The 24,769-nt window shown below is 50.3% G+C and overlaps 1 protein-coding gene across 8 annotated transcripts in view; it reads left to right on the forward strand.

Moving 5' to 3' along the window:
• Positions 1-24,769, forward strand: part of myo6a (myosin VIa) — a 66,653-nt gene that overhangs the window by 19,874 nt on the left and 22,010 nt on the right. For 7 of the 8 annotated variants that reach the window (XM_072703223.1, XM_072703221.1, XM_072703224.1 and 4 more), the window contains exons 5-27: positions 98-227; positions 518-623; positions 742-797; positions 894-991; positions 1,426-1,590; positions 3,351-3,431; positions 5,851-6,031; positions 9,308-9,452; positions 11,393-11,550; positions 11,642-11,733; positions 11,974-12,046; positions 12,940-13,067; positions 13,220-13,315; positions 13,900-14,070; positions 16,686-16,724; positions 16,859-16,952; positions 17,529-17,659; positions 18,010-18,087; positions 18,989-19,118; positions 21,300-21,390; positions 21,552-21,702; positions 22,780-22,988; positions 23,682-23,760. In XM_072703223.1, the coding sequence (XP_072559324.1) occupies positions 98-227; positions 518-623; positions 742-797; positions 894-991; positions 1,426-1,590; positions 3,351-3,431; positions 5,851-6,031; positions 9,308-9,452; positions 11,393-11,550; positions 11,642-11,733; positions 11,974-12,046; positions 12,940-13,067; positions 13,220-13,315; positions 13,900-14,070; positions 16,686-16,724; positions 16,859-16,952; positions 17,529-17,659; positions 18,010-18,087; positions 18,989-19,118; positions 21,300-21,390; positions 21,552-21,702; positions 22,780-22,988; positions 23,682-23,760 (2,682 nt within the window). Of the gene's footprint in view, positions 1-97; positions 228-517; positions 624-741; positions 798-893; positions 992-1,425; positions 1,591-3,350; positions 3,432-5,850; positions 6,032-9,307; positions 9,453-11,392; positions 11,551-11,641; positions 11,734-11,973; positions 12,047-12,939; positions 13,068-13,219; positions 13,316-13,899; positions 14,071-16,685; positions 16,725-16,858; positions 16,953-17,528; positions 17,660-18,009; positions 18,088-18,945; positions 19,119-21,299; positions 21,391-21,551; positions 21,703-22,779; positions 22,989-23,681; positions 23,761-24,769 lie in introns of those variants that run through there. The other variant, XR_011984298.1, reaches the window with a different exon arrangement.

The following is a 24,769-nucleotide window of genomic DNA, read 5'->3' on the forward strand; positions in this document are numbered from 1 at the left end:
GGAGAAACGCCACTTTGTAAGGCTCTTTGCTCCATGTTTTTTCTCCTTTGTCTGAATACTGATTATTTATACTTGTGCTTTCGTTTTGTGCCTGCAGACTTTTGTAGCAAATATCCTTATAGCGGTGAATCCTTACTATGACATCCCCAAGCTGTACTCGCTGCAAACCATTCAAGCCTACCGGGGAAAGTCCCTGGGCACTATGCCCCCCCACGTGTATGCCATCGGTGAGTATTCTCAGAATTTTCAGTCATTACCCCCGCCTCCACCAGGGGGCAGCAAAACCATGCAGTATAAATGGGCAGGGTTTTTAAACTTTGTAAAATCTTTTTTTTTTTTACGCCTAAACTGCTTTATGGAAAATATGTGATTAGAAAGTGTCAACAATATTATTTTGGAAATCATACTCCCTCAGTGCAGGCACAGTTGGTATTTCGTTCTCATATGTGATTTCGGATTTGGTTACCCATCGAAGCATTTGATAGTGGCTGCGAACATCTGGTGCTGTGTGTTTCAGCGGACAAGGCTTACCGCGACATGAAGGTGCTGAAGATGAGTCAGTCTATCATTGTGTCCGGAGAGTCCGGGGCAGGAAAGACAGAGAACACAAAATTTGTCCTCCGGTAAAACCTGATTGACTTTGGTTGGTTGTATGGTTTTCCATTTGTTTTTTTTTTACAGTTTTTATTTCCTTACACTGAAATGTTTGCTGCACTAATTGTCTTGTTTTGTTTGTTGTAGTTATTTAACTACAACCTATGGTACAGGCCAAGATATCGATGAGAGAATAGTTGAAGGTATGAACCATAGCTTTCATTGTGATCGTACCCTCAGCATGAGTGTGTTTGCTGTTAAATAACTGGACTCTGGCTGCGCTGTTTCTCGCTCTACAGCAAATCCACTTCTTGAGGCTTTTGGAAACGCCAAGACAGTCAGGAACAACAACAGCAGCCGTTTTGGGAAGTTTGTAGAAATCCACTTTAATGAGAAGGTATCACCAGCCATCATTCACTCTGTGTAAAGTGCATCATTCGCTGTGTGTAAAGTGCATCAGCCACTGAGCAGATATATTTATTCAGTGTGGCGGACTTCTATTAAAAAAATGAATAGGAGCCATTTTCCCTGCATTTATACCCATTTATACAGCAGGATGTTCTACTGAAACCATTTAGTTCACCACAGGCCGCTACTTCTCTCCCGCAATACAACTTTTGGTCCACAGCACTAATTATATTTTTGTATGATGCTGAATGTTTTGACTTTTTAAATAAGTTATACACATAGCTGCAAGAGTTTACTTTGTGTTCCAGTTTCCTTGTCATGCTATGTGAGGTGTTTCCTTGATGACACTTTGCCACTGTGTCACTATGGCGACAGCCTTTTCTTGAGCCTAAACTGACCCCCCCCCCCCCCCCCCTATTTCAGAATGTGGTGGTGGGGGGCTTCGTGTCACACTACCTGCTGGAGAAGTCCCGCATCTGCACGCAGAGCCCGGAAGAGAGGAACTATCACATCTTCTACCGGCTGTGTGCCGGGGCGTCGGAGGACATCAGCCAGCAGCTGCACCTGGGCTCCCCGGACGCCTTCAGGGTGAGATCACGCCTCCATGGCCACGCGTCTGCGGCTAACGCGTCTGCGGCTAACGCGTCTGCGGCTAACGCGTCTGCGGCTAACGCGTCTGCAGCTACAGCCTCACAGATGTTTGCTTAATTCTATGGCAATGTTACACACACATTGGTTCCAGTATAACAATAGTCCATTGACAAGCAATGTGTCTGTGTGGAAGGTATGTTGTGTAGATATGTTGCATTTTCTTTTTATTAAGTGTCATAATCTTTTTTTGAATGACTCATTCACTGCTGTTCTTTCCATTTTGCTATTAGTTGCAGTTGTAGTCATTGGCTCCCAAAGGGACACTAAACACAAATGTTTAATGTTATTACAAAGGCGTTACTAATTAAAAAGCCCCCAATGAGACTGCTTATCAATGAACTTTTTAACCCAGAACAGCTGCTTTAGAACTATAATTTGGGTTTCAGTTTATTACTAATTGAAGATACTTTTTAATTAAAAATTTCTGATTGTTTCTAATATCATAAACAAATAAATAAAATAAGGATTTTTGTTATAGAACCAATAAATTTGAGATATTCTTTCTGTGAGGACCCGATATAGCCCAGGCCTCCTGCCATGATGTTGTACTTGGTAAGACCACTAGATGTCACTTTGTTTCCTTCAAAAGCACCTTTGACTGTTGTGTAGTCTGTGCACTTCCAGCTTCCCCGGATTTCTTCTAGCTGCTGTTGCTAGGCAGTAGGCTCTTGGGTCATTTGTCCCCATACAAACCTGTCCCTCATAATGCTTGGCGTCTGCCTGACACCAGGGTGAGAAGTAACTAAGTGACATCAGCGTGATTTTCGCTAATGGGGATTCTCAGGCTGAGTGATGCTGCATTAAGCGGCTTGATGTTTCTTATATCCTCCATGTTAAACACTGACGTAAGTGTCAATGCATAATTAAAAGATGTTTCTGCACAGCAATATATTTAAGGCAAATTTATATTAAAAAGTTTGCCGTACGTTTTATGAATGATCCTTTTTAAACTTGCTGTAGTCTGTGGTGTTGCCCCCTGTTGTTGTTTTGCACCCACCCTGCGGCGCCCCCTACTGCAGATAATTGGGCCTTTGTTGGGCTAACGATTTCCTCTGATAATTACCTGCTTGCGGAGCGACTCAGATGTTTTCATGACGACAATTATAGAAGTACAATTAGAGCTAAATGAAACTGACGGGCGGGTAATGGCAACCTAATGGCAGATGCCGAATATGTTCGGTGCACCATTCAAGCCGAGAGAGACGGTGGGGGGGGGGAGACGACCTCGACCGCAGGGGCCCCCTGAAGGCGTCTTTCTTGCGAGAGTCTTTGTCAGCCTGCATCCTGTGTATCACCACATTATACAGAGTAACGTAGTAATGGCAGGATAGCCTTTAGATGCTCATAAGTATGAGCTACTTTTATTTTGGTTTATTTTGCTGCTGTAATGATAATATTGAGCCCTCAGAGTTAAAGAAGAGTTGGAGTTATTTAAATAAGTGACACTCATTCTATAGCGTACTTCTAATATTAATACTAATGGATGATCATACATTTGTAAGTATGGTCTTCCTGTATAATTCTCCTGAGAGTCACAGTGATGAAGCTTGTGCCAGCAGCCACGGCTTCCCCTCCGCGTGCCGGAACACGATCCCGCCGGCCAGAGCCGGCTGCCGTCTGCAGCTCTCTGGTGCATCTTTAGCGCGTGACCTGAGTGAGCATGTCCGTCTCTCCCGCTCTCTCTCCCCCTGATGCAGTACCTGAATCGTGGCTGCACCCGCTTCTTCTCCAGCAAGGACACCGAGAAGGAGATTCTGCAGAACCGCAAGAGTCCTGAGGTAGGACCCACTGCACCTGCCTCAGCATGTACCACCGTGAAATGGGAACATAGTCAGTGGGGAGACCTCAGCAGGTGTTTCAGGATGGAGATCAGTCCATCCCAGCGCCCCTGTATGTCCTTTAAGCGGCTGGGACCCAGGCCTGACTGCACAGAATAACTCCAGATGATCCAAGCATCGTTATTTCTGCTGGATGTATAATGATTTCTGTCTGTTCCCTCAAGCTTTGGTCCCAGTGACCGAGTTGTGCTTTGGGTGCCAGTCTGTCCCTCCTGTCAGCCGTTTTGGTTCCCAGCTTTTTCCCACTCTGAAAATCCTGTAGTGACTTCACGGTGGATCGGGGGCTGGTGCCCCCTGCTGTATGGGTGTGGTGTGACACTCTGGAGGAGTGGCGTCCCCACGCTTATGGACCGACCGATCAGGACAGGTGTCAGTGCTCACACCTCAGGTCCACATACTCATGATGTGGGTACATTTTCCATGGAGGAAAAAAAACAGAGAGGAAGCTTTGATGTGCTGTTGCGTCAGGGAAGACCCTGTCTTTGCCTTTCCCGTCTCTGATATGTCATTCTGAAGACTTTTATTAATGCTGTATAAAACACCCCTTGTCACACCATGTAATTTATTCATGGTTGTTATTAAAAATAATAGGAATATCAAGAATCTAATCCATGCCCCTAAGGAACATCAATGATGAACTATTTAGGAATTTCATCAGTGCAATATTCTGCTAGCTTTTGGGACGCTACAGGCAGCCTCTCAGCCTGGACTTAATGCTAAGGTCGTATTTACAGTGAGAGTTCACCCAGTGAAGCACTGTGTTTAACAGCATAAAACACAAATGCATGTGATTTTCCGTGTTTAACTGTCAGATAGGATTTATGGATAGGCTGATGAACTTGGCTGCAATGTTAGTGTGATTGTCTTTCTGGCCTTGGGTATTGCATCATTTTTGCAGTTTATGTTCTTTTTAACTTGGCCGGTCCTGCTCCTAGAGGACCCTCGCAGAAAGGCGTATGTGAATGTTACACAGACACTCGCTCCCGTGGCCGTCGGCTGCGTGCCGGCTTCGCTCTCTGTTGGTAATCCTGCTCGTATGTTTGTCCTGCGCTGCCATTCGCTGTAACACACAGGACAATAAGGTGACCACAGCCATTTCAGCCGTCTCAGGGAACAGGCTGTTTTTGTGGTGTTGCAGCATCTGTTCTTTGATCTCTCGATGCATGTGGGTGTCTCTGCTGGGACTGGTGCCTGTGCTGCCCCCCCCCCTGCCCCCAACCCTTCTTGCTCTTTTTCTTCCCTCGACGTGTCACCTTCTCTGAGCAAGGTCACGGGCTGTTTCAGAGGAAGGGCCTCACTTCCTTCTCACCAAGCTAACTCCTGGAAGACAGTATGTGCCACAGAAATGTAGAAATATGCTTTGATCTTGATCTCAAAATGTGCAATTTATAATCAATAGAAAATCTAATAATTGTAATTATCATTATGGCAATTAATGAACATGTATAATTAATAAAAATGTAATGATTTGTTTTCTGCTATTGATTTTTAACAGACAAAACAACCATGTTAGAGAATAGATTTATTTTCACTTTGTGGCACCCTACTGTGCTATCCTTTCTGTCTGTCTGCGCGTGTGTCTGCGCGTGTCTGCGTGTGTCTGCGTTTGCTCCTTACTTGTAATGCAAAATGTCTGGATGTGACAGGAAAGCTCCTTTGGTCATTTTTAGTACAAAAACATGTTTTAACTTTCTAAGATTCAGTCTACAGGTAATTTAAAAATCTTGCATATGGTGTTTCTGTAGTTAGTTCCTTATTCCAGTCCTGCCTGAAAGTTGGAATCCCCTGCTGTTCACCCCCTAAGCAGTAGAAGTGTGCTTTCTGTGTGTTGAATGCCGTGTCACATGGCTGGCTGGGTCACATGGTTGGCTGGGTCACATGGTTGGCCGTGTCACATGGCTGGCCGGGTCACATGGTTGGCTGTGTCACATGGCTGGCTGGGTCACATGGTTGGCCGTGTCACATGGTTGATCACCGTAGACCAGGGGTCTCCAACTCCGGTCCTGGAGAGCTACTATCCAGTAGGTTTTCTGTCCCACTTGGCTTCTGATGAGCCACACCTGCTCCTGGTTTTTTCCTGAGAAGGTGTGGTTCATCAGAAGCCAGGTAGGATAGAAAACCTACTGGACGGTAGCTCTCCAGGACCGAAGTTGGAGACCCCTGCCGTAGACTAAGCTCTGCCCCGCCTGCCAGTGCCAAACAGCCAATCCACACCTGAGTAGATATCTTGAGCTCCTTGCATCATTCTCTGAGACCCAAATTGATTGCATGAGCAGAGGGGGCCAGGCGGGCTGGTCAGAGGAGATGTCGACGGCTGCCTCATGGGGGCGCCGAGCTTGACTGCGATATCATTGGACAGCACCTGAAGGCCGGCCCTCTGAAGGACCCGCTGCTGGACGACCACGGCGACTTCAACAGGATGTGCGTGGCCATGAAGAAGATCGGCCTGGATGACGCCGAGAAGCTGGACCTCTTCCGCGTGGTGGCGGGAGTCCTGCACCTGGGCAATGTAGACTTTGAGGAGGCGGGGAGCACGTCAGGTGAGCTTCCCCCACACACCCTGTCACTGGGCATCCTTTGGGGGTTTTCAATACGCTAACGATGAGGGTGGGTGACATTAAAGAACGGCTTTATTTCTGGGGCGAATCTGAACTTGAAATTGAACAATAGGAATAAATGCAAAACATAACGAATTTACATAATAAGTTCACATAATAAATAAAACCTAACCCAGCTACAATAATATAGCACTAAATAACTTAACACCTTAAATATATAAATAGAAATAAATTCAAATAACTTAACTAATAACTTAATAAATGCAAATAACTTTACATAACGTCCAGGTATCTCAGCTACACTTGAGATTTAGGCCTTTTATCCGTGTTTAAGTTAGCTACTAGCTAACAGTAGGCATCTGCTGACATCAGGGCAAGTGTAATGTTAACTAGCAGTGGCACGTGAGGTGCAGTGATGCTTTTGTTTCCTGAGCACCAGAGGGCAAATTATCAATTAACAGCTCAGGCGTTTGAATGCAGCAGTACAGTGCAGTACATACTGATCTTAAAGGGACTGGGGCCATATTGGCACTGGGTTTCAGTACCCAGCCCTACCCATGACAGGGCTAAGCCCTGCGGTCACGGCATGATGGCACCTGCAGATGTGTGGCGGCTCACTGCGTAGTAGCAATGGGCAAGATGATGCTTCAGGAACTCTTCGCTGTATTTATTGACTCAACTAGATGGTGCTCCTGGTTTGCTTTGGGGCATGTTTCATGTTCTTTTTTATTCAGAGAGCACCATCTAGTGGGGTCAAAAAATACAGCAAATGGTTCATGAAGTGTCACTTTGTCTGTCACTACTGCGTAGTACTGCTGTCAGCATGAAGTCAACCCATAGCAGCCATGACAGTGCAGCTTAGTGTTCTTCTCAGTTATTTGAAGCTTTTATCCAAGGCAACTTACAGTACAGAGAAGGACCCCAAATTTTTTGTGCTTCCTGGGGTTTGAACCCACAATCTTTGCATGGTTAGCGCAATGTTGTACTTGTTGAGCTACGGAATATTTTAGGGTCAGGGTGTGGGTCAGCAAGTTAGAACACTGTGCCTGTGATTGGTTGGTCGCCTGTTCAAATCCCTTGGTTGGCAGAGTGATGTCACCATTAGACCATTGGGTCCGTTCTCCAAAAATGTGAATGTAAGTCATGCTCTGTGAACGTGTGAGAGTCACTTATGATTAAAATAATGTTGCTTGAAGGTATCTGTGGGCTATGCTATGAAATCTTATTAGGGGGTTTAAACGGAAATGTTAAATTGCGTTTATGACAAAGGGGCTGGAATGAGTTGCATCTCTTCTTGGCTGGATGTGCCCGATTTGTGCATTTTCTGCATGAAACGGCGTAGTGCTGAGACCTGACCCAATCCGACCCCGGCGTCCTGTTTGAACCGTCAGCACTTGTTTTCACCAGACAGATGGATTTCTCTCTTTAAATGGGGGCGGGGACGGCGCGTTCCTGCTGTTTCCCAAATGCTAAGCGCGCCGCTGACATTCCCGTGCGTCCGCTGGACTGGCTCTGCTGTCTTTATCCGCATGCATGCTTCGGAATCGTAATGAGGACGTGTGGCTGGGCCGGCTTAGTGTGCGCAGGATCATTCCACGGGGCAAGCGGCCTGGAATAAACGGCATGTCGCGGCTCGAATCCCCCTCCCCGCTTGTAGTGTGGCCCCGGGGGCCCTTCACCCTGTAGACGGCCACATTTCAGGGTGGCACTCGGGAGTCAGCGTGTCTCCATGGCGGGGGGGTCGATTACTGCCTCCCTCTCTGCACTGTTCGCTCATGTGATCTCCTTGCAGCTTGCTTCCTCTGCGCTCTGCACGCTCTGCAGTGAGGTGCACTGCTGTTTCTAACCATCCCACAGTGGGGTGTGTGATTGTGTCTGTGTGCCTGACTGTGTGTATGTGTGTGTGTGTTTCTGTGTTATTTTTCGGTCCCCACAAAGGGAAACTCAATTTTATAAAAATTTGTGAATGCAATCAAAAAACTAAAATTGCCAAAAATCTTGTTTTTCGTTTCATTACTTATGGTTATGGTTAGGGCAGGGTAGGGGTTAAGGTTGTCATAGTTAGCGTTAGCATTTTTCCCATTGAAATGAATGAGCGGTCCCCATAAGGATATGTTTACCCTACATGTGTGTGGTTCTGGACGATGGATGGATGATATCCCACTAAGAAGTGTGACGGAAATTTGACTCTTCTAATCCGTGCTGGACACAAGCACAGTTATGGTGCCTTAATCTCAAACCGCAGTTCATATGCCTCTGTCACTGCTACACTGCTGGTGATTGAAGTGGCTCCCCATTGGTTCTGTAAATTGCTTTGGGTGTCTTGAAAAGCGCTACATGAATGTAACATTCATTCATTCATTCATTCATTGTAAATATACATTCACAGATTTGTCCCCACAAGGCAAAATGTAACAGGTTTTCATCACATTGTGAGTACATTTGGTCCCCACAATATGATAATTACATGACCACAAAGACACAGACAGAAGACAGAGTCAGACAGTCTGTCCTTTTAGGGGAACAAGTGCAGGCAGCAGACTGAAAGCAGCAGAGGAAGAAAGACCACATGCGTTATTTAAGCCGAAACTCTGCTGCACACACAGAGTCACAAAGGAGGCAGCAGACGATTCATCTCCAGCAGAGATCCCATAAATCAGGTGGGAAAAAATGGACAAGGCATCAAAGTACCATCACATCAGAAAAAGTGATTTCTGCACTTCACCTTGAGTGAATGCCTCCTGAGTAAGAGGGCAGAGATCAGGCATTAATCAGCTTGTCATCTGGGTGTGGAAGGCGTGATTTATTGGGCCACGGTAACCTCTCTTCTTTAATTGAATACTCAAATGACCCCCATTAGCTTGTTGCTACGATACTCGATCAGTGTTGATATTATTGTTTTTCTTTTAAATCCCTCTCCTATCCTCAGTGAGGAGGACGGCGAGGGGCAAGGGGCGGGTGGGTGGGGGGTGACCTTATCAGAGCAGAGACAAGCTGTCACCCGGCTGTGACGTTCACACTCCCGCCGTCAGAGGGACGTGCGTCCTTACTGCTGACCGTGAGTGGAACATAAACCACACATGGACGCCCCAAGCAATGGCTCGCTAATGTTCATTTATGGTGGTTAGGTTTAGGGTTATGTCTGTAGAAGTGAATGGAGAGTCAGCACAAAGATATAGATACCTAATCTCTCTGTGTGTGTGTGTGTGTTTGTGTGTCTGTGTGTGTCTGTGTGTGTGTGTGTGTTCGTTCTGTCAGGTGGATGCACCATAAAAAGGACATCCAGCAAGACCCTTGAGTTCTGCGCCGAGCTGCTGGGGCTGGAAGAGGAAGATCTGCAAGTCAGCCTCACCACCAGAGTCATGCTCACAACAGCAGGGGGCGCCAAAGGCACGGCAATAAAGTAAGAAAGCCTGGGATGATTCATGCCATGTGTTAGTGTTTTGGATACATCAGTGAGAAACAGTCTTTGTTTCTTGCATGTTTTTTTATAGCTGGGTGAAGTCACCATTTTGTTTAAAGTGGAAGTTAAAGTACCAAAATAGTCGTTTAGTAGTTATATAATCTAAATATCACTGTGTGGTTTGGGTGTGTGTATATAATATGTTTGCCTGCTATTTAGCCTTTTGGTTTAGTGATGGCCTGCTGGTCAGCCGTTGCTCGCACACCCTGAGCTGGGGGGGGGTTCATTACGGAGATGCTGTATGGGGGTGGGCGCTGGCATTTTCTGGCTGCTGTGGGTGGCTGAAGCTTTTTTTTTTATATCTGCCTTTATTTCCTGACATGGGTTTCTTGGAAGTGAACTTGTGTCCTTAAGTGCTGTTCCTGGCGGGATCCAAACCCACGCCGTCCCGGCGTCCCTATTAGGCCTGTCCGTCTCTGCCTGCCACTCACTTTCTCCCGCAGCCTTTGGTTGTGGAACCCCCCCGCGGCGAGCTGACGGCAAGAGGTGGGACTGTGAGCTGCGCCCTGTCAGTCTCCCTGCGCACGGCGGTGCCCCCCCGTGTGCCCCCCCCCCCCCGTGTGGTGCCGGCAGACAGCAGGCACTGGGGGTCGTGTCCCACTGCCCTGCGTAGTGAGGAGCTCCGTCTTTCTGCAGATGTCGCTGTCTGAGAGTGAAGCCGTTAATGATCTACGCCCAGCTGGGGGGTGGAGGGGGGGGGGGCTCTTTATATGCTTCCTTTCCTTTTGTGTTTAGATCATAGAGGTGCTGGTGGGGAAATCTCAAACTCCCAGGAATAACACTTCGTGCACCATGGGGGGGGGGCGGGGGCTGGAGCCCGGGCGTGTGAGTCTGTCTAAGCATGCATGTCTACGTGCATAGAGGGATGATTGGGAGAATTTGAGATAATTTTCTGCAGAATAGATTTAATGTTGCTGACACCATGGTTGGGGTTGGGAGGGGGGGTGCTCAGGGAGGGGCTGGGCCGAGCTCCGGAGAAAGCAGGCTATCGCACATGTCGGCCTCCTGAAGCCAGACACCCACATCTGAAGCTATGTCTGAGGCAAGGGGAGAGCGCCGTGCCCCCAGGAAGCTGTGCCTGGAAGCAGGCCTGGCTGCAGCAGCACGATGCCAGGTGGGTCGTCGGCGTCTCAGAGGTGCGGCCGCAGACGGCTGTAAGAGGTCAAGGGCCACATTCTCCTTAACATTGTGGGTGGTCCCGGCCCGTAATAAGTGCCCCCGGTCTGGTGGTGAGGCCCTTCATTGGAACACGCAGAGAGACTCTCCTGCTTCAGTGATGGGCTCCGTCTGGGGCTGCAGAGGTCTGGCGGGCGAATGGAAAGGTCGGCACGCGCCTGCGGAGATTTACGACGTGGACTGCAGCAGCGGCCGCCGCCGTGTCCTTTTCACGCTCACCAGAGGCATTAAATCACCGGCACCGCTGATCCTGCACGGAAATTAAGGCACCTTAGTCAGAAGTGTCACAAACTCCACCTTACTTAGAACTTCTGAAGTTCCTTTAATTTGTACAGGCAGAGTGTGGGACAAATTCATCTTTCTGGCCCTGACTTATTACTGTTATTTTACTGCTTCTCTTGCCCAAAGGGTGGCTGACAGTTTTATGACCCTTAAGTCTGCTACCTGTTCCCTGAAGCCGTTCCAGTCAAGTAGTGTGTGGGTGCTGTTGTGTCAGGATCTCCACAGGGGATTTAACCTGCAGTCTTTACGGTGCTCGTTGTGCCCAGTGTCATTCCCTCAGGGTTACCATCCTGGTTCTTCTCCGTTATGATGTAACACAGCAGGCCTGTACTGGTGTCAGAGGTTCGTACGCGGGTCGCAGCCTGTGGGAGCGAGGTGGATGAGGCCCGGGTTCTGACCCAAAGCGCTGTGCCTTCCCCCAGAGTGCCTCTGAAGGTGGAGCAGGCCAACAACGCACGGGATGCCCTTGCCAAGGCCATCTACAGTCGCCTCTTTGACCACGTGGTGAAGCGGGTCAACCAGTGTTTTCCTTTCGAGACGTCGTCCACCTTCATCGGCGTGCTGGACATCGCGGGCTTCGGTCAGTGCCCCCCCCCCCCCCGTCCCCCGGTTTGTGCTGCAGCCGCCACAGGCGGGTGCTTCCTGGCTCACGGCCTCTCCCTCTTTCACAGAGTACTTTGAGCACAACAGCTTTGAACAGTTCTGCATCAATTACTGCAACGAGAAGCTGCAGCAGTTCTTCAACGAGCGCATTCTGAAGGAGGTGAGTGCTGTGTGGTCGCGGCCCCCGGCTTTAACGACGCGATTTGTCTCTGATTTTGGCCGGCGTATCGCTTCTGGACACGCCAGGATGACATTTCACTATCCTTCCGGAGAAGCTGGAAGCTGGCTGGGCCTCTTTGATCTCTGCTGCTTTGCACTGTACTTATCAAGGTCATTTAATGTTTTATTTCAGCCCTCATCACCCCTTCCCAACCCCACCCAATATGATATGTATTTGCAGGAACAAGAGCTGTACCAGAGGGAGGGGCTTGGGGTCAATGAAGTTCATTATGTGGACAACCAAGACTGCATAGGTAAGCATCTGCAGAAGATGCCAAATGCATCCAGTCTTTCTGTTTGTTTGTCCCATTCATTTCTCAGAACCCCATCATGATCACTGCCTAAAGGTCCAGCCCCATGCCATGCGAGTTGTGACCCCGCTGGTTTTTTGGAAGATGTATGCTCTGGGACTGAGTGGTGGCTCAGAGGCTAGGGATCTGTTCCAGCAACTGGAAGGTTGCTGGTTCAAATCCCATGAATGCCTGCAGTGATTCTACTCCAATGGGCCCTTGAGCAAGGCCCTTAACCTGCAATTGCCTCATCCTGGGTATGACTTCAATCTACATCCAGCCCTATAAGGAGATCCTCCAACTTACAGGGAATAACTTGGGGGTTGGTGGCAGGATTGGCCACTTGAGAAAACCTCACACTGGTCCATTTGGACTAGTGTGGTGCTGAGGTATCACCTGCCACATGGCTGCACTCTGGTTCTCATCCCTAAGGTGGTTTGTCGTGTGGTGGGTGCAGCAACGTGCTGTATCAGTGCATGATCCTTACCTCCTCCTATGCTCTGGCACTCCATCTCAGTCCTCCATTATTGTCTGCAGTTAGCAGTGTGCAGCAGCAGTGTAAACCCAGTCTGAGCGTGCTGAAAGTGCTGCCCTAAGGGGGCTGGATCAGTCGAGCTGGATTGGTCAGGGTCGGTCTGGATTGGGCTGGCTTGGACAAGGTTAGGCTGGGTTGGTCTGAATTGGTCACAGGCATATGCATCATGTGATTACCCCGTCCAATGGCAGCAAAGCCGCCCCCTCTTCGCTCTCACTGTTGTACCATGTTTCTCTGACTCACCGGTCCAGGGGTTTGTTGTAGTATGTCTGCGGTGTCACTCTGCCCCCAGCCCACTGAGCCCTTCTCACCTCACCTGCAGACCTGATAGAGGCCAAGCTGGTGGGCATCCTGGACATCCTGGACGAGGAGAACCGCCTGCCCCAGCCCAGCGATCAGCACTTCACCGAGGTCGTGCACAGCAAGCACAGGGAACACTTCCGACTGACCGTAAGGCTCTGCCATTGTCATCATGGTCACAGGGCGTGTGTGTGTCTGTGTCTCTGTGTCTGTATTTGTGTGTGTGTCTGTGTAGCATGTGGCTGGACATTAAAAAGGGGAAATGTGTGCGCTGTGTACATGCATGTGTCTTGCTGTCACAGATTCCCCGGAAGTCCAAGCTGACAGTGCACAGGAACGTGCGGGACGACGAGGGTTTCATCGTCCGGCACTTCGCAGGCGCTGTGTGCTACGAGACGGTGCGAGACTCCTGCTTTCACTCCAGCCCCCCAAAATGGACCCTAGGCAGACCCCTTGCTATTCCCCTGCCAGACCCCCCTGCAGACCCCTTGCTATTCCCCTGCCAGACCCCCCTGCAGACCCCTTGCTATTCCCCTGCCAGACCCCCCTGCAGACCCCTTGATATTCTCCTGCCAGACCCCCCTGCAGATCCCTTGCTATTCTCCTGCCAGACCCCCCTGCAGACCCCTTGCTATTCCCCTCCAGACCCCCCTGCAGACCCCTTGCTATTCTCCTGCCAGACCCCCCTGCAGACCCCTTGCTATTCCCCTCCAGACCCCCCTGCAAACCCCTTGCTATTCTCCTGCCAGACCCCCCTGCAGACCCCTTGTAGACCCCTTACAGACTCTCTGCAGACCTTCCTAGGACCTTTTTCCTGGTTGTATTTAACAGAATATGTCTTCATTACTGTTTAGTATTCATTCTTACACTACAAACACAATTATCTCCTCCCCATCTTTGTGGGTGACAAGGATAAGTGATGATTCTTTGACAGCTTCAGGAATGGGCTCACATGCGCCTCACCTCTTCATTCTGTCTCCAGATAAAATTTGTGGAAAAAAACAACGATGCACTTCACACATCACTGGAGGGCCTGGTCAGCGAGTCCAAGGACAGGTTTGTGCGGGAGCTCTTTGAGAACTCGAATAACTCCAAGGATGTGAAGCAGAAGGCCGGCAAGCTGAGCTTCATCAGCGTGGGCAACAAATTCAAGGTGAGGGGGAAGCTCTCCCTCATACGGACACGGGGCTCCTTTGGTTGGCTTGGCGGGGGGGGGGGGTCCGCGGAAATCACCCTCAGCACCTCTATCGTCAAAATCGTAATGAAAAAGTCATAAAAGTGATAAGGCTGAAAGAATGTTTCATTTCCTGATGCATCGTGCATCGCAGCTGGCAGTCAGTAATGCTGTGTGATTCTCGGGGAGTGTCCACATCACAGCGCTGTTTACCTGCAGTCAGTATCAAACATTCATGGGGCCCCTCAAACGGGGCCACAGAGGGGAGGGGCCTCTACGTCTGACAGGAAATACCAGCCGATGAAGATACTGATGCTGCATGTCAGTATATCTACCTAGTGTCTGTACACATACACACACACACACACACACTCATACATACAGACACACACAGAGACACACATACAGACACACACACATACACACACACACACACACATCTGACACACACACACATACAGACACACACAGAGACACACATACAGACACACACACACATATAGACACATACAGACACACACACAAGACACAGACACACATCTGACACACACATCTGACACACACACACATCTGACACACACGATACACACACACACACACACATACAGACACACACACATACACAACCGACACATACACGCACACACACACGATACACACACACACACACTCATAGATAATACAGTATACTGATGTCAGGAAAATATTGTGGATTTACAGGGAGTGTAAGCTGTACTAGGAGTACAAATGGATTGTGTAAGTAATTGGAGAGAAAGGGCCTTGTTTGCTCAGATGCTGGTCGTACAATTTCCGTTGATTGTGCCTGAAATCTATTTGCAGCCGCGAGGATATAATGCCTTCTAGATGACCCTCCTATTAACATATAAATCTAATAAAGACATCCAGTTGTAAAAACTGAAATGCATAAAAATACCCACATTTCAAAATGCAAATGAAAAGGTTATTTTTTCAAGTTGCGCTGCTTATTTTTTCGCTCCCAGCTGCACTTCTAAGGGACATTTACAGCTGAGAACCTGCTGCCTATCAGGGTGACTTAGTGCTCCTCCATGCTGAAGCCGGACCTCGAGTCCTGGCCTCCTGCTTCATGGCCCAAAGATATTGGCACTTCTGTCTCTTCCCCTTAAGTCCCCACCCCCCCACCCCCAGTGAAGGCCGAGCTGTAAAGCGGCAGGTAAAAAACCCATCGTATGTCAACTGGAGTCCTGCCTAAGTTTGATCTCCGCTCCCATTTTCCTCTATCATTCAGTGCCTGTATTTTTGTGAATTATATATCGGATCTGGATTGAACTTCGGGTTCTCTGTAGCCTACAGGAAGCTGTAAGTGTGTGAGCGGCTCCGTGGGGCCACAGTGCTGTGTGTTCAGGCTCCTTTGGTCATTAAATCTAATGGCCTCCCTTCTGTGCCTCCTCTCTACTCCTCAGCCCAGCTCCTCCAGTCTCTCCCCCTGTCTCTCAGTCCCTCCTCTAAGAGTGCTTTGATTTGAGCTGGATGAGGCCAGCTCAGGATGACTAGAAAGACAGGCTGTAAAAATCGATCGTGATGAAGCGTAGAGTCAGCCAGACAGTGGGGCGGCAACGCGTGGTTAGCGGCTGTGTGCTCCCTGCTAGCCTGGCCAGGAGACCCCGATAGGCCGCTTCTTTTGGGATACCCGCTTCCTCTTACCACGCTCCCCCTGTGAGTCATCTTCACCTGTCCTTCATCGTCCCAGCAGGTTCTCTGCCGTTTGCCAGCCTCATGTCCGCCGGTTTGTCAGACCCTCTGCTTTTCCTGTCGTGAGCTTGCGTGAGTGTGCGACCTTTCACACTCTTGATGTTGCTTGTGTGTTAATACATAGAAGCTGCGTTGGTAATCAGTGGTGAACATCTGGCCAGTCCTCTTTAATTTGTCAGATACACAGACACTCCTTTCATGATGTTTTCCCGTTGTATAATGATGTCAAGTGAAACAGGATGTCAGCTTTTAAATACTTACACTTATCTGAGATTAAATATCGACTAATAGGTGTCTTGCTGGGTGACCCAGCGTTTCATTTGTCTGAAGGTTATTCTTCTGCCGTGTCCCCAATATGGCTGGTTTTCACGCTGGTTCCTTTTCCATGGGCCCAGCATGCGATGCGGCGCTCAGCCTGTGGTGCGGCCCGTCATGCTTAATTTGGGTCATGATTTTGTTTTATGGCCCGGAATGCCTGGATCATCGGGCACTGTTTGGAACGCTCTGAAAACTACGGGATGATGCGTAACGCCCCCCCGGTGGTCCTGTGGGGTGGCGTCTCAGGATGTAGCATCTGGTTGTCCTTGCCGTGACCTTGAGTGAAGCTCTGGGGGGCATGTGAGGTCAGCTGTGCATGTGACGTTCACGGCAGGACTTCACCACGGGGCCCCTGGTGGCATCCTGGCCGCGGTCAGCCTCCCGCCATCCATGGCTGCCCCCACACTGCTGTCCACGTCGGCCTCCCCTGTTTGCATGAACAGTTTTTGAGTCTGTTAGCCTCAGAGTGTGTGCTCCGAACAAGCCTGAGCCGTGCGCTGGCCTTTTCGGACCACGTAACGAGTCTGTTCTGCTTTGTTTTGCAGACCCAGTTGAACATCCTCCTGGAGAAGCTGCGTAGCACGGTGAGTACGCACAGCTGCCTCTCGCCCTTTGCCTTGCTCCACCCCAATATAGTTCCTACCCCGCCCCCCTCCCAAATTGCGGCCGCGACGTCGCTAATGCTAATGCCAACATTGGCGGCTCGCTGTGGTTTAAGGGCTCTAGCTTCATCCGCTGTGTGAAGCCCAACCTGAAGATGGTGAGCCACCAGTTTGAAGGAAGCCAGATCCTGTCCCAGCTGCAGTGCTCAGGTCTGTGTGGGCCTTCATGGCCACCATACATGGCTAAGCAGTCAGACACGTGATTCACAGTAGGAAACAGATATGCATCTGTGATGGGGAAACAGAACATAAGGCAGTCAGTGAGTGGGAAGTATAGGAGTATACACTCAGGACCCACTTTATTAGGTATACCTAGCTAGTACCGGGTAGGGCCCACTTTATTAGGTACACCTAGCTAGTGCCGGGTAGGGCCCACTTTATTAGGTACACCTAGCTAGTACCGGCTAGGACCCTTTGTCTCCAGTACATTTAGCGCATTTGTAGTACATTTGTCTCCAGAATTACTCCAAGTTCTACCTTCAGCCATTCTACACACCACTGTTGTGCTGAGCTGGTGTTTTTGCTGAATGTGGTTTTCATCGCCCTGTTCTCTGTAAGCTCTAGACACTGTAGTGCATGAGAATCCTGGGAGGGTGGCTATACCTGGGGTGCAGGGAGCAGCCTGTTGACAAGCTGCTGTGTGCTGGCGTTCCTGGAGAAGCTTACTTGGGTTTTGTGGCCAAGGCAGATCCGCTGAGCTCACCGCTGCTGCTCCTTTCCCTATAGGCATGGTGTCTGTCCTGGACCTCATGCAGGGGGGGTTCCCGTCGCGGGCCCCCTTCCACGAGCTCTACAACATGTATAAACAGTACATGCCTGCCAAGCTGACCCGGCTGGACCCCCGACTCTTCTGCAAGGTCGTACTCGCATACCCCCTTACTCCTATAAGGGCCCCAGTCCAATTTATTATTTCTTGTGGGCCGCATTAAAGGATTAAAATTCATCTTTGGAGAAGTATAGCCCAGCTGTTGATTGCCGCCTGTTAAGCCAGTCTTTGGTTCTTAAAGGACCAGGGTGACGAGCTTCTATCAAGATAATTGATAGGTTGATCCTTCTTGAGCATTTTTTCTGGTTATCTTCCTCGCTAACGGTAACAATCAGATATCCTTTATCCTTCAGAAATAGGCAATTTAAACCCCTGTGACAGACTATTGGAGTCATCAGTCAATAAAAGCTTATTTTACTGTTGTCTTCACTTTACCTCTAGGCTTTATTCAAAGCGCTCGGACTGAACGAGAATGATTACAAATTTGGGCTCACGAGGGTGTTCTTCAGACCTGGAAAGGTAGGACCTATTCCCCTTGGCCTTCAAACACTGCTGGGCCCTTCCAGGGACGTGGAGCTCCGCCGGGGCTCCGACACGCCAGCATTTGTTCTTTTTCCACATTCGGCACAAACACCTTCTATGAAATTAGTGGAAATGGGTTTTAAAAATAACCCAAACTGAGCAGATGGGGTAGGCAGCATGTGAGAAGCCGCAGTCAAGGAAAATGCATGTTATTCTAACAATGCTGTTGAGATATGATGAGCTCTGATAGATCCAATTACGGGCGAATAGTCCAGATGTGGTCACTTTGTCTGGGCAGCCGGCTCAATATATCCTCATCAGCCGCGTTCCCTCTGTCTCGCACGCTCTCCTCACTCCGTCCTCCCTCTCTCTCTTTTTACACTTTCCCCCTAAATCACTCTCTCTGCCTCCCTTTCACACAGCCCAAGCTCGTTGTTCTTTTCGAGTGCCTTCAAAATTGGATAGAATTACATAAAAATCGGATGAGAATTATGATTTATATTTTCACATCATTTGGTTATTAAATATATCAAGCGAGGAAATTGTGTGTGTGTGTGTGTGTGTGTGCCCAGATATACCTTACCTTGTGGGGACCAAATGTCCGCACAATGTGATGAATACCTGGTTTTTGACCTTATTACGGCAAAGTTTTAAAAAAATCTGTGACTGTAATTAGAAATTTAAGAATGTAAAAACTCTTGTATTTTGGTGTGTGTGATATGCATATAAGTGGTTAAATTGAATCAATGGTGAGTTTATTGTGTTGGATGAGAGCCAGGCAGTGATTGGCTGAGCTCTGTAGTCCCGCCCACCATGGGCTTGCCTCCTTCCTGTTTGCATTCTCCCTTCATCCAGAGCCAAATCATCACCGTGTGTCCCTCCATCTGTCCCGTGCCAGTTTGCCGAGTTTGACCAGATCATGAAGTCGGATCCCGAGCACCTGGCTGAGCTGGTCCAGCGTGTCAACAAGTGGCTCATCTGCAGCCGCTGGAAGAAGGTCCAGTGGTGCGCGCTGTCCGTCATCAAGCGTACGTAGAAGGTCCAGTGGTGCACAATGTCCGTCATCAAGCGTACGGAGAAGGTCCAGTGGTGCGCAATGTCCGTCATCAAGCGTACGTAGAAGGTCCAGTGGTGCGCGATGTCCGTCATCAAGCGTACGTAGAAGGTCCAGTGGTGCGCGTTGTCCGTCATCAAGCGTACGTAGAAGGTCCAGTGGTGCGCGTTGTCCGTCATCAAGCGTGCGCAGAAGGTCCAGTGGTACGCGCTGTCCGTCATCAAGCGTGCGCAGAAGGTCCAGTGGTACGCGTTGTCCGTCATCAAGCGTACGTAGAAGGTCCAGTGGTGCGCGCTGTCCGTCATCAAGCGTACGTAGAAGGTCCAGTGGTGCTCAATGTCCGTCATCAAGCGTACGGAGAAGGTCCAGTGGTGCGCAATGTCCGTCATCAAGCGTACGTAGAAGGTCCAGTGGTGCGCGATGTCCGTCATCAAGCGTACGTAGAAGGTCCAGTGGTGCGCGCTGTCCGTCATCAAGCGTACGTAGAAGGTCCAGTGGTGCGCGATGTCCGTCATCAAGCGTACGCAGAAGGTCCAGTGGTACGCGCTGTCCGTCATCAAGCGTGCGCAGAAGGTCCAGTGGTACGCGTTGTCCGTCATCAAGCGTACGTAGAAGGTCCAGTGGTGCACAATGTCCGTCATCAAGCGTACGGAGAAGGTCCAGTGGTGCGCGCTGTCCGTCATCAAGCGTACGGAGAAGGTCCAGTGGTGCGCAATGTCCGTCATCAAGCGTACGTAGAAGGTCCAGTGGTGCGCGATGTCCGTCATCAAGCGTACGTAGAAGGTCCAGTGGTGCGCGTTGTCCGTCATCAAGCGTGCGCAGAAGGTCCAGTGGTACGCGTTGTCCGTCATCAAGCGTACGCAGAAGGTCCAGTGGTACGCGTTGTCCGTCATCAAGCGTACGTAGAAGGTCCAGTGGTGCGCGATGTCCGTCATCAAGCGTACGTAGAAGGTCCAGTGGTGCGCGTTGTCCGTCATCAAGCGTGCGCAGAAGGTCCAGTGGTATGCGTTGTCCGTCATCAAGCGTACGTAGAAGGTCCAGTGGTGCGCGATGTCCGTCATCAAGCGTACGTAGAAGGTCCAGTGGTGCATGCTGTCCGTCATCAAGCGTACGTAGAAGGTCCAGTGGTGCATGCTGTCCGTCATCAAGCGTACGTAGAAGGTCCAGTGGTGCATGCTGTCCGTCATCAAGCGTACGCAGAAGGTCCAGTGGTACGCGTTGTCCGTCATCAAGCGTACGTAGAAGGTCCAGTGGTGCGCGATGTCCGTCATCAAGCGTACGTAGAAGGTCCAGTGGTGCGCGTTGTCCGTCATCAAGCGTGCGCAGAAGGTCCAGTGGTATGCGTTGTCCATCATCAAGCGTACGTAGAAGGTCCAGTGGTGCGCGTTGTCCGTCATCAAGCGTACGTAGAAGGTCCAGTGGTGCATGCTGTCCGTCATCAAGCGTACGTAGAAGGTCCAGTGGTGCATGCTGTCCGTCATCAAGCGTACGTAGAAGGTCCAGTGGTGCATGCTGTCCGTCATCAAGCGTACTTAGCACAGGACTGCCATCTGCCAGAGGAGAGTCCCTATGCGCAGACTCCAGGGTGCTGTGTTTCCTCTCCATTTAACAGCGTGTTCTCACCACATGTTCTTGATGCTGCTGTTTATCCAGATGATCGTGAGCTTTCTCGTCACGTAGTGGCAGGTCCGCTCCCATCTGATAGGGAAGGTCTTTTTACATTTGCTGCTGGGCATCATTTCTGCTGGGCAGTTAAACTTTACACTGTAACAAAAAGCAGCTTGTTTTTATGAGTGCGACATTAATGTGGTACTAGCCGTATAAGGGGAAAGCTTCAATGTCATATGCAAAGGTATATGGAAATGTGAACGCTATAATGATTAGTGCTGTGACGACACAGCATTACATAAAGTATTGCTAAATCAGGGCAGGAATAGTAATATGGCATCCATCCATCTTCCTGCTGCTTATGCTGATCATGGTTTATCTGGAGCTTATCCCAGGAAACCCGGGGCTCCAGGCTGGGGTGCAATATGCTGTCTAATTTGGAAGATGATTTTCTATTATAGGCGTTTTGGGGTTTTAATTGAAGGTGGTGTGTGGAGGTGTTTTGTGGCCAGTTTGGCCTTTATCAGTGTGTTTCTTGCCCCGGCAGTAAAGAACAAGATGCTGTACCGGGCCTCCGCATGTGTTAAGATGCAGAAGACGGTTCGCATGTGGCTCTGCAGGAGGAAACACAAGCCCAGGTGGGTGTCCTCCACATCCCCGCCTTCCACGCACTGCTTCTCAGGGGCCCTCAGCATTTTTACTGTTCAACCCAGAAGACGTTCGATTTCAGCTGCTTCTCCCACGCCGTTCATGTGCCGTGTGCCACTTTGACCCGTCCCGATTTCCTCTGCCCGGACAGGATCGAGGGCATGGTGAAGGCCAGGACACTGAAGCAGAGGATCGGCAAGTTCAGCGAGGTGGTCAACGGGCTGAAGGAGGGCAAGCAGGAGATGAGCAAGCAGGTCCAGGAGCTGGACATCTCAGTTGACACCCTCCTGGCCAAGATCAAGGTAGGAGAGGCTCGCTACACTGCAGGTCACGCAAACAAAACTGTGCGTTGATATCTGCAGTCTCATTGCTGCGGGGGCTGGAGATATCCAGCTGCAGTGCCGTAGATATCCAGCTGCAGTGCCGTAGATACCCAGCTGCAGTGCCATAAACCTGCATCTTCTGTGGTGGCCGAGTCAGCCATTGTTGTTTTCCCTGCAGTAATGATTTTATCAGACGTGAGGCAGATGCACACTCTGACCAGGTGTTTGGGGTCACCAACTCCTCTGTGAGCCAAATAATGCATGAAGCTGCTTGGCAGCTTGCCTTAGAGTCCCCCCCCTCGCCCCGCCCTCCCCAGTCACTGCGTGGTCTGCATCTCCGCAGAGGTACTGCAGACCATCATACCTCTATCACTGCCCAACACCAGGGAGCAGCACCTGGGGTTGGGACTGTGCCAGGGGGACCTTTGGGGCAGCATCCGGGGTTTCGGACTGTGCCAGGGGGACCTTTGGGGCAGCATCCGGGGTTTCGGACTGTGCCAGGGGGACCTTTGGGGCAGCATCCGGGGTTTCGGACTGTCGGCATTGTGTTTTTTAGACAAGGCAAACAATATTGGCTGCTGACTTGTCTATCTACCAATCAGATGTATTTTTAGACTGTATACTGTACTGTCATGCCATCAGCAGCTCTGGCCAAATCTCAGCAAGTGGCGAGAGGCACAGGAGTGTGATGTCAGCAGGCATTGACACTTTAGGAAACAATGAAGAGGCAGAAGGTTATATCTGAGTTTTTCCACAAGCAAACAGGCAGGTTTTTAAGGGGTCTTTATGCCCCCCTTTTTTCAGTCGTCTTTCACGGTTCACCCCTTCATGGGTTGGACAGGGACAGGGCGCTGATCTCGGGAGCCTCATCACAGGAGAATGAGCTCCTGTCGGTGTCCTGTCCCCCAGAGTTTATGATGTTATCTCACGGTCTCGGTGAGATAACCGAAAGATGGGCCTGCTGATGTCATCACCATAAATTTGACCCTGTGCCGTCAGGCCTGTTCTCGGCATGCCGTGAGCGGGTCTCGGCATTAAAGCCCCCCTCCCCCGCAGAGCACGGTGATGAGCCGCCAGGAGATCGATCACGAGTGCCGAGCCCTGGGGACGCGATCCGAGCAGCTCCTGGCCGCCATGCAGAAGAAGAAGCAGGAGGAGGAGGAGCGGGAGCGCCTGCGGCACATCCAGGAGGAGATGGAGCGCGAGAGGAAGAGGCGTGAGGAGCAGGAGCAGCGGCGCAAGCAGGAGGAGGAGGAGCGCCGCCTGTGAGTGACCACCAGGGGGCGGGGCAGCAGGGTCACACCAGGTCGCTCTGGCTCAGTTCAGTTTAATTCACTTTGATTCACCTGATTCACCAGGAACTGCATGCGAGTCCTGTGTGTGTGAGCTGCGGAGAGTCAGACAGCAGCGTTCTAGCCAAGCCAGTCAAGCTCAGATCACAGGAAAAGACAGGAAACAGAAAAGCTTCTTTACTCCTCCAAGGAGACTGCACTCAGATCACCTTTCAAACCTGCTGATGCATCACATGAAATGTCACATGATGTGTCACATGACAGTTCAGGCCTGCGAGACCTGGAGTGTTACACACACACAGGGCCTTGATGGAGAGTTCCACATTGTCATGATCTTTATGCTGATTGGCTAATGGTCGCTCGGGTGTCATTGATGCTCTAGAGGGCCCTTTAATAGCATAATGGCACAATAATCTGCCTGAACTTCATCACATTCATGGCCTGTGAAATTCGCTTTCATGGTCTCACATACGGGGTGGGTGGGGGTTTTTAAAGCTACTCTCCTTTGCTGAACTGTTTTTTTGTTCATTTTTACACATCCATCCATCTATCTTCCACCCACTTTGCCAGTACATGGTCAAAGGTTATTGCATAAACAGAACTCGCTTTATTTTTGGTCCAGCATTCATGTCAACACCCTGTTTTAATAGCCTTTGTCCCCCACAGGAAATCAGAGATGGAACTGAAGAGGAAACAGGAAGAAGAGGAGAGGAAAAAGCGGGAGGAGGAAGAGAGGAGGCTCCAGGTTGGTGTGCAGTCATGAGGGTGACCATGTTACTGGCCCAGTCCTCAGCAGCAATAGTGTCACTATAACTGATATTAGCGTAACCAAAAAAGTTTTCTCTGTGGCTCATTTTAATCGCTGGTGCTCAGAGTGCCTGAAATAATGTGCTGCTGTTTACTCCAGTGCCAGGAAGAGCACTGGCCCCTTGATTCCATTGGACCCTGACACCATGTCCACAGTCCTGATCTCCTGTGGTTTCCCTGGGCTCCTCCCACAGCCCACTCTGTCATCCCAGCTCTTTATCCTCCATTCCTGCAGTTTGCATCATCCCTCTCTGTCTCCTGTGTTGACAAATTTGTTTTGACGAGTCCTTCTAGAATTTCCACTCTACGTTTCTTCTGTTTTTTTTCTAAGATGATTTTTTTTTTCCCCCGTCCCCGTTCCAGTGTCGTGTCCCCATTAGAGTTCCCCGTCCCCCTCAAGCATGCTGTCCACTTTACAGCGCCACTTAGGCGTGCTGGCCCCGTCCCCACTCGAGCGCGCTGTCCTCATTCGGGCGCCTCGTCCCTATTCGAGCGCACTGTACTCATTCGGGCGCCTCCTCCCTACCCGGGCGCCCCGTCCCCACTCGAGCGCACTGTACTCATTCAGGCGCCTCCTCCCTATTTGGGCGCCTCCTCCCTATTCGGGCGCCTCGTCCCTATTCGAGCGCACTGTACTCATTCAGGCGCCTCCTCCCTATTCGGGCGCCTCGTCCCCACTCGAGCGCACTGTACTCATTCAGGCGCCTCCTCCCTATTCGGGCGCCTCCTCCCTATTCGGGCGCCTCGTCCCTATTCGAGCGCACTGTACTCATTCAGGCGCCTCCTCCCTATTCGAGCGCCTCGTCCCTATTCGAGCGCGCTGTACTCATTCGGGCGCCTCCTCCCTATTCGGGCGCCTCGTCCCTATTCGAGCGCACTGTACTCATTCGGGCGCCTCCTCCCTATTCGTGCGCCTCGTCCCCACTCGAGCGCACTGCCTCGTCCCC

This window comes from Paramormyrops kingsleyae, chromosome 19 (genome assembly GCF_048594095.1).
Source record: "Paramormyrops kingsleyae isolate MSU_618 chromosome 19, PKINGS_0.4, whole genome shotgun sequence".
NCBI lineage: Eukaryota > Metazoa > Chordata > Actinopteri > Osteoglossiformes > Mormyridae > Paramormyrops > Paramormyrops kingsleyae.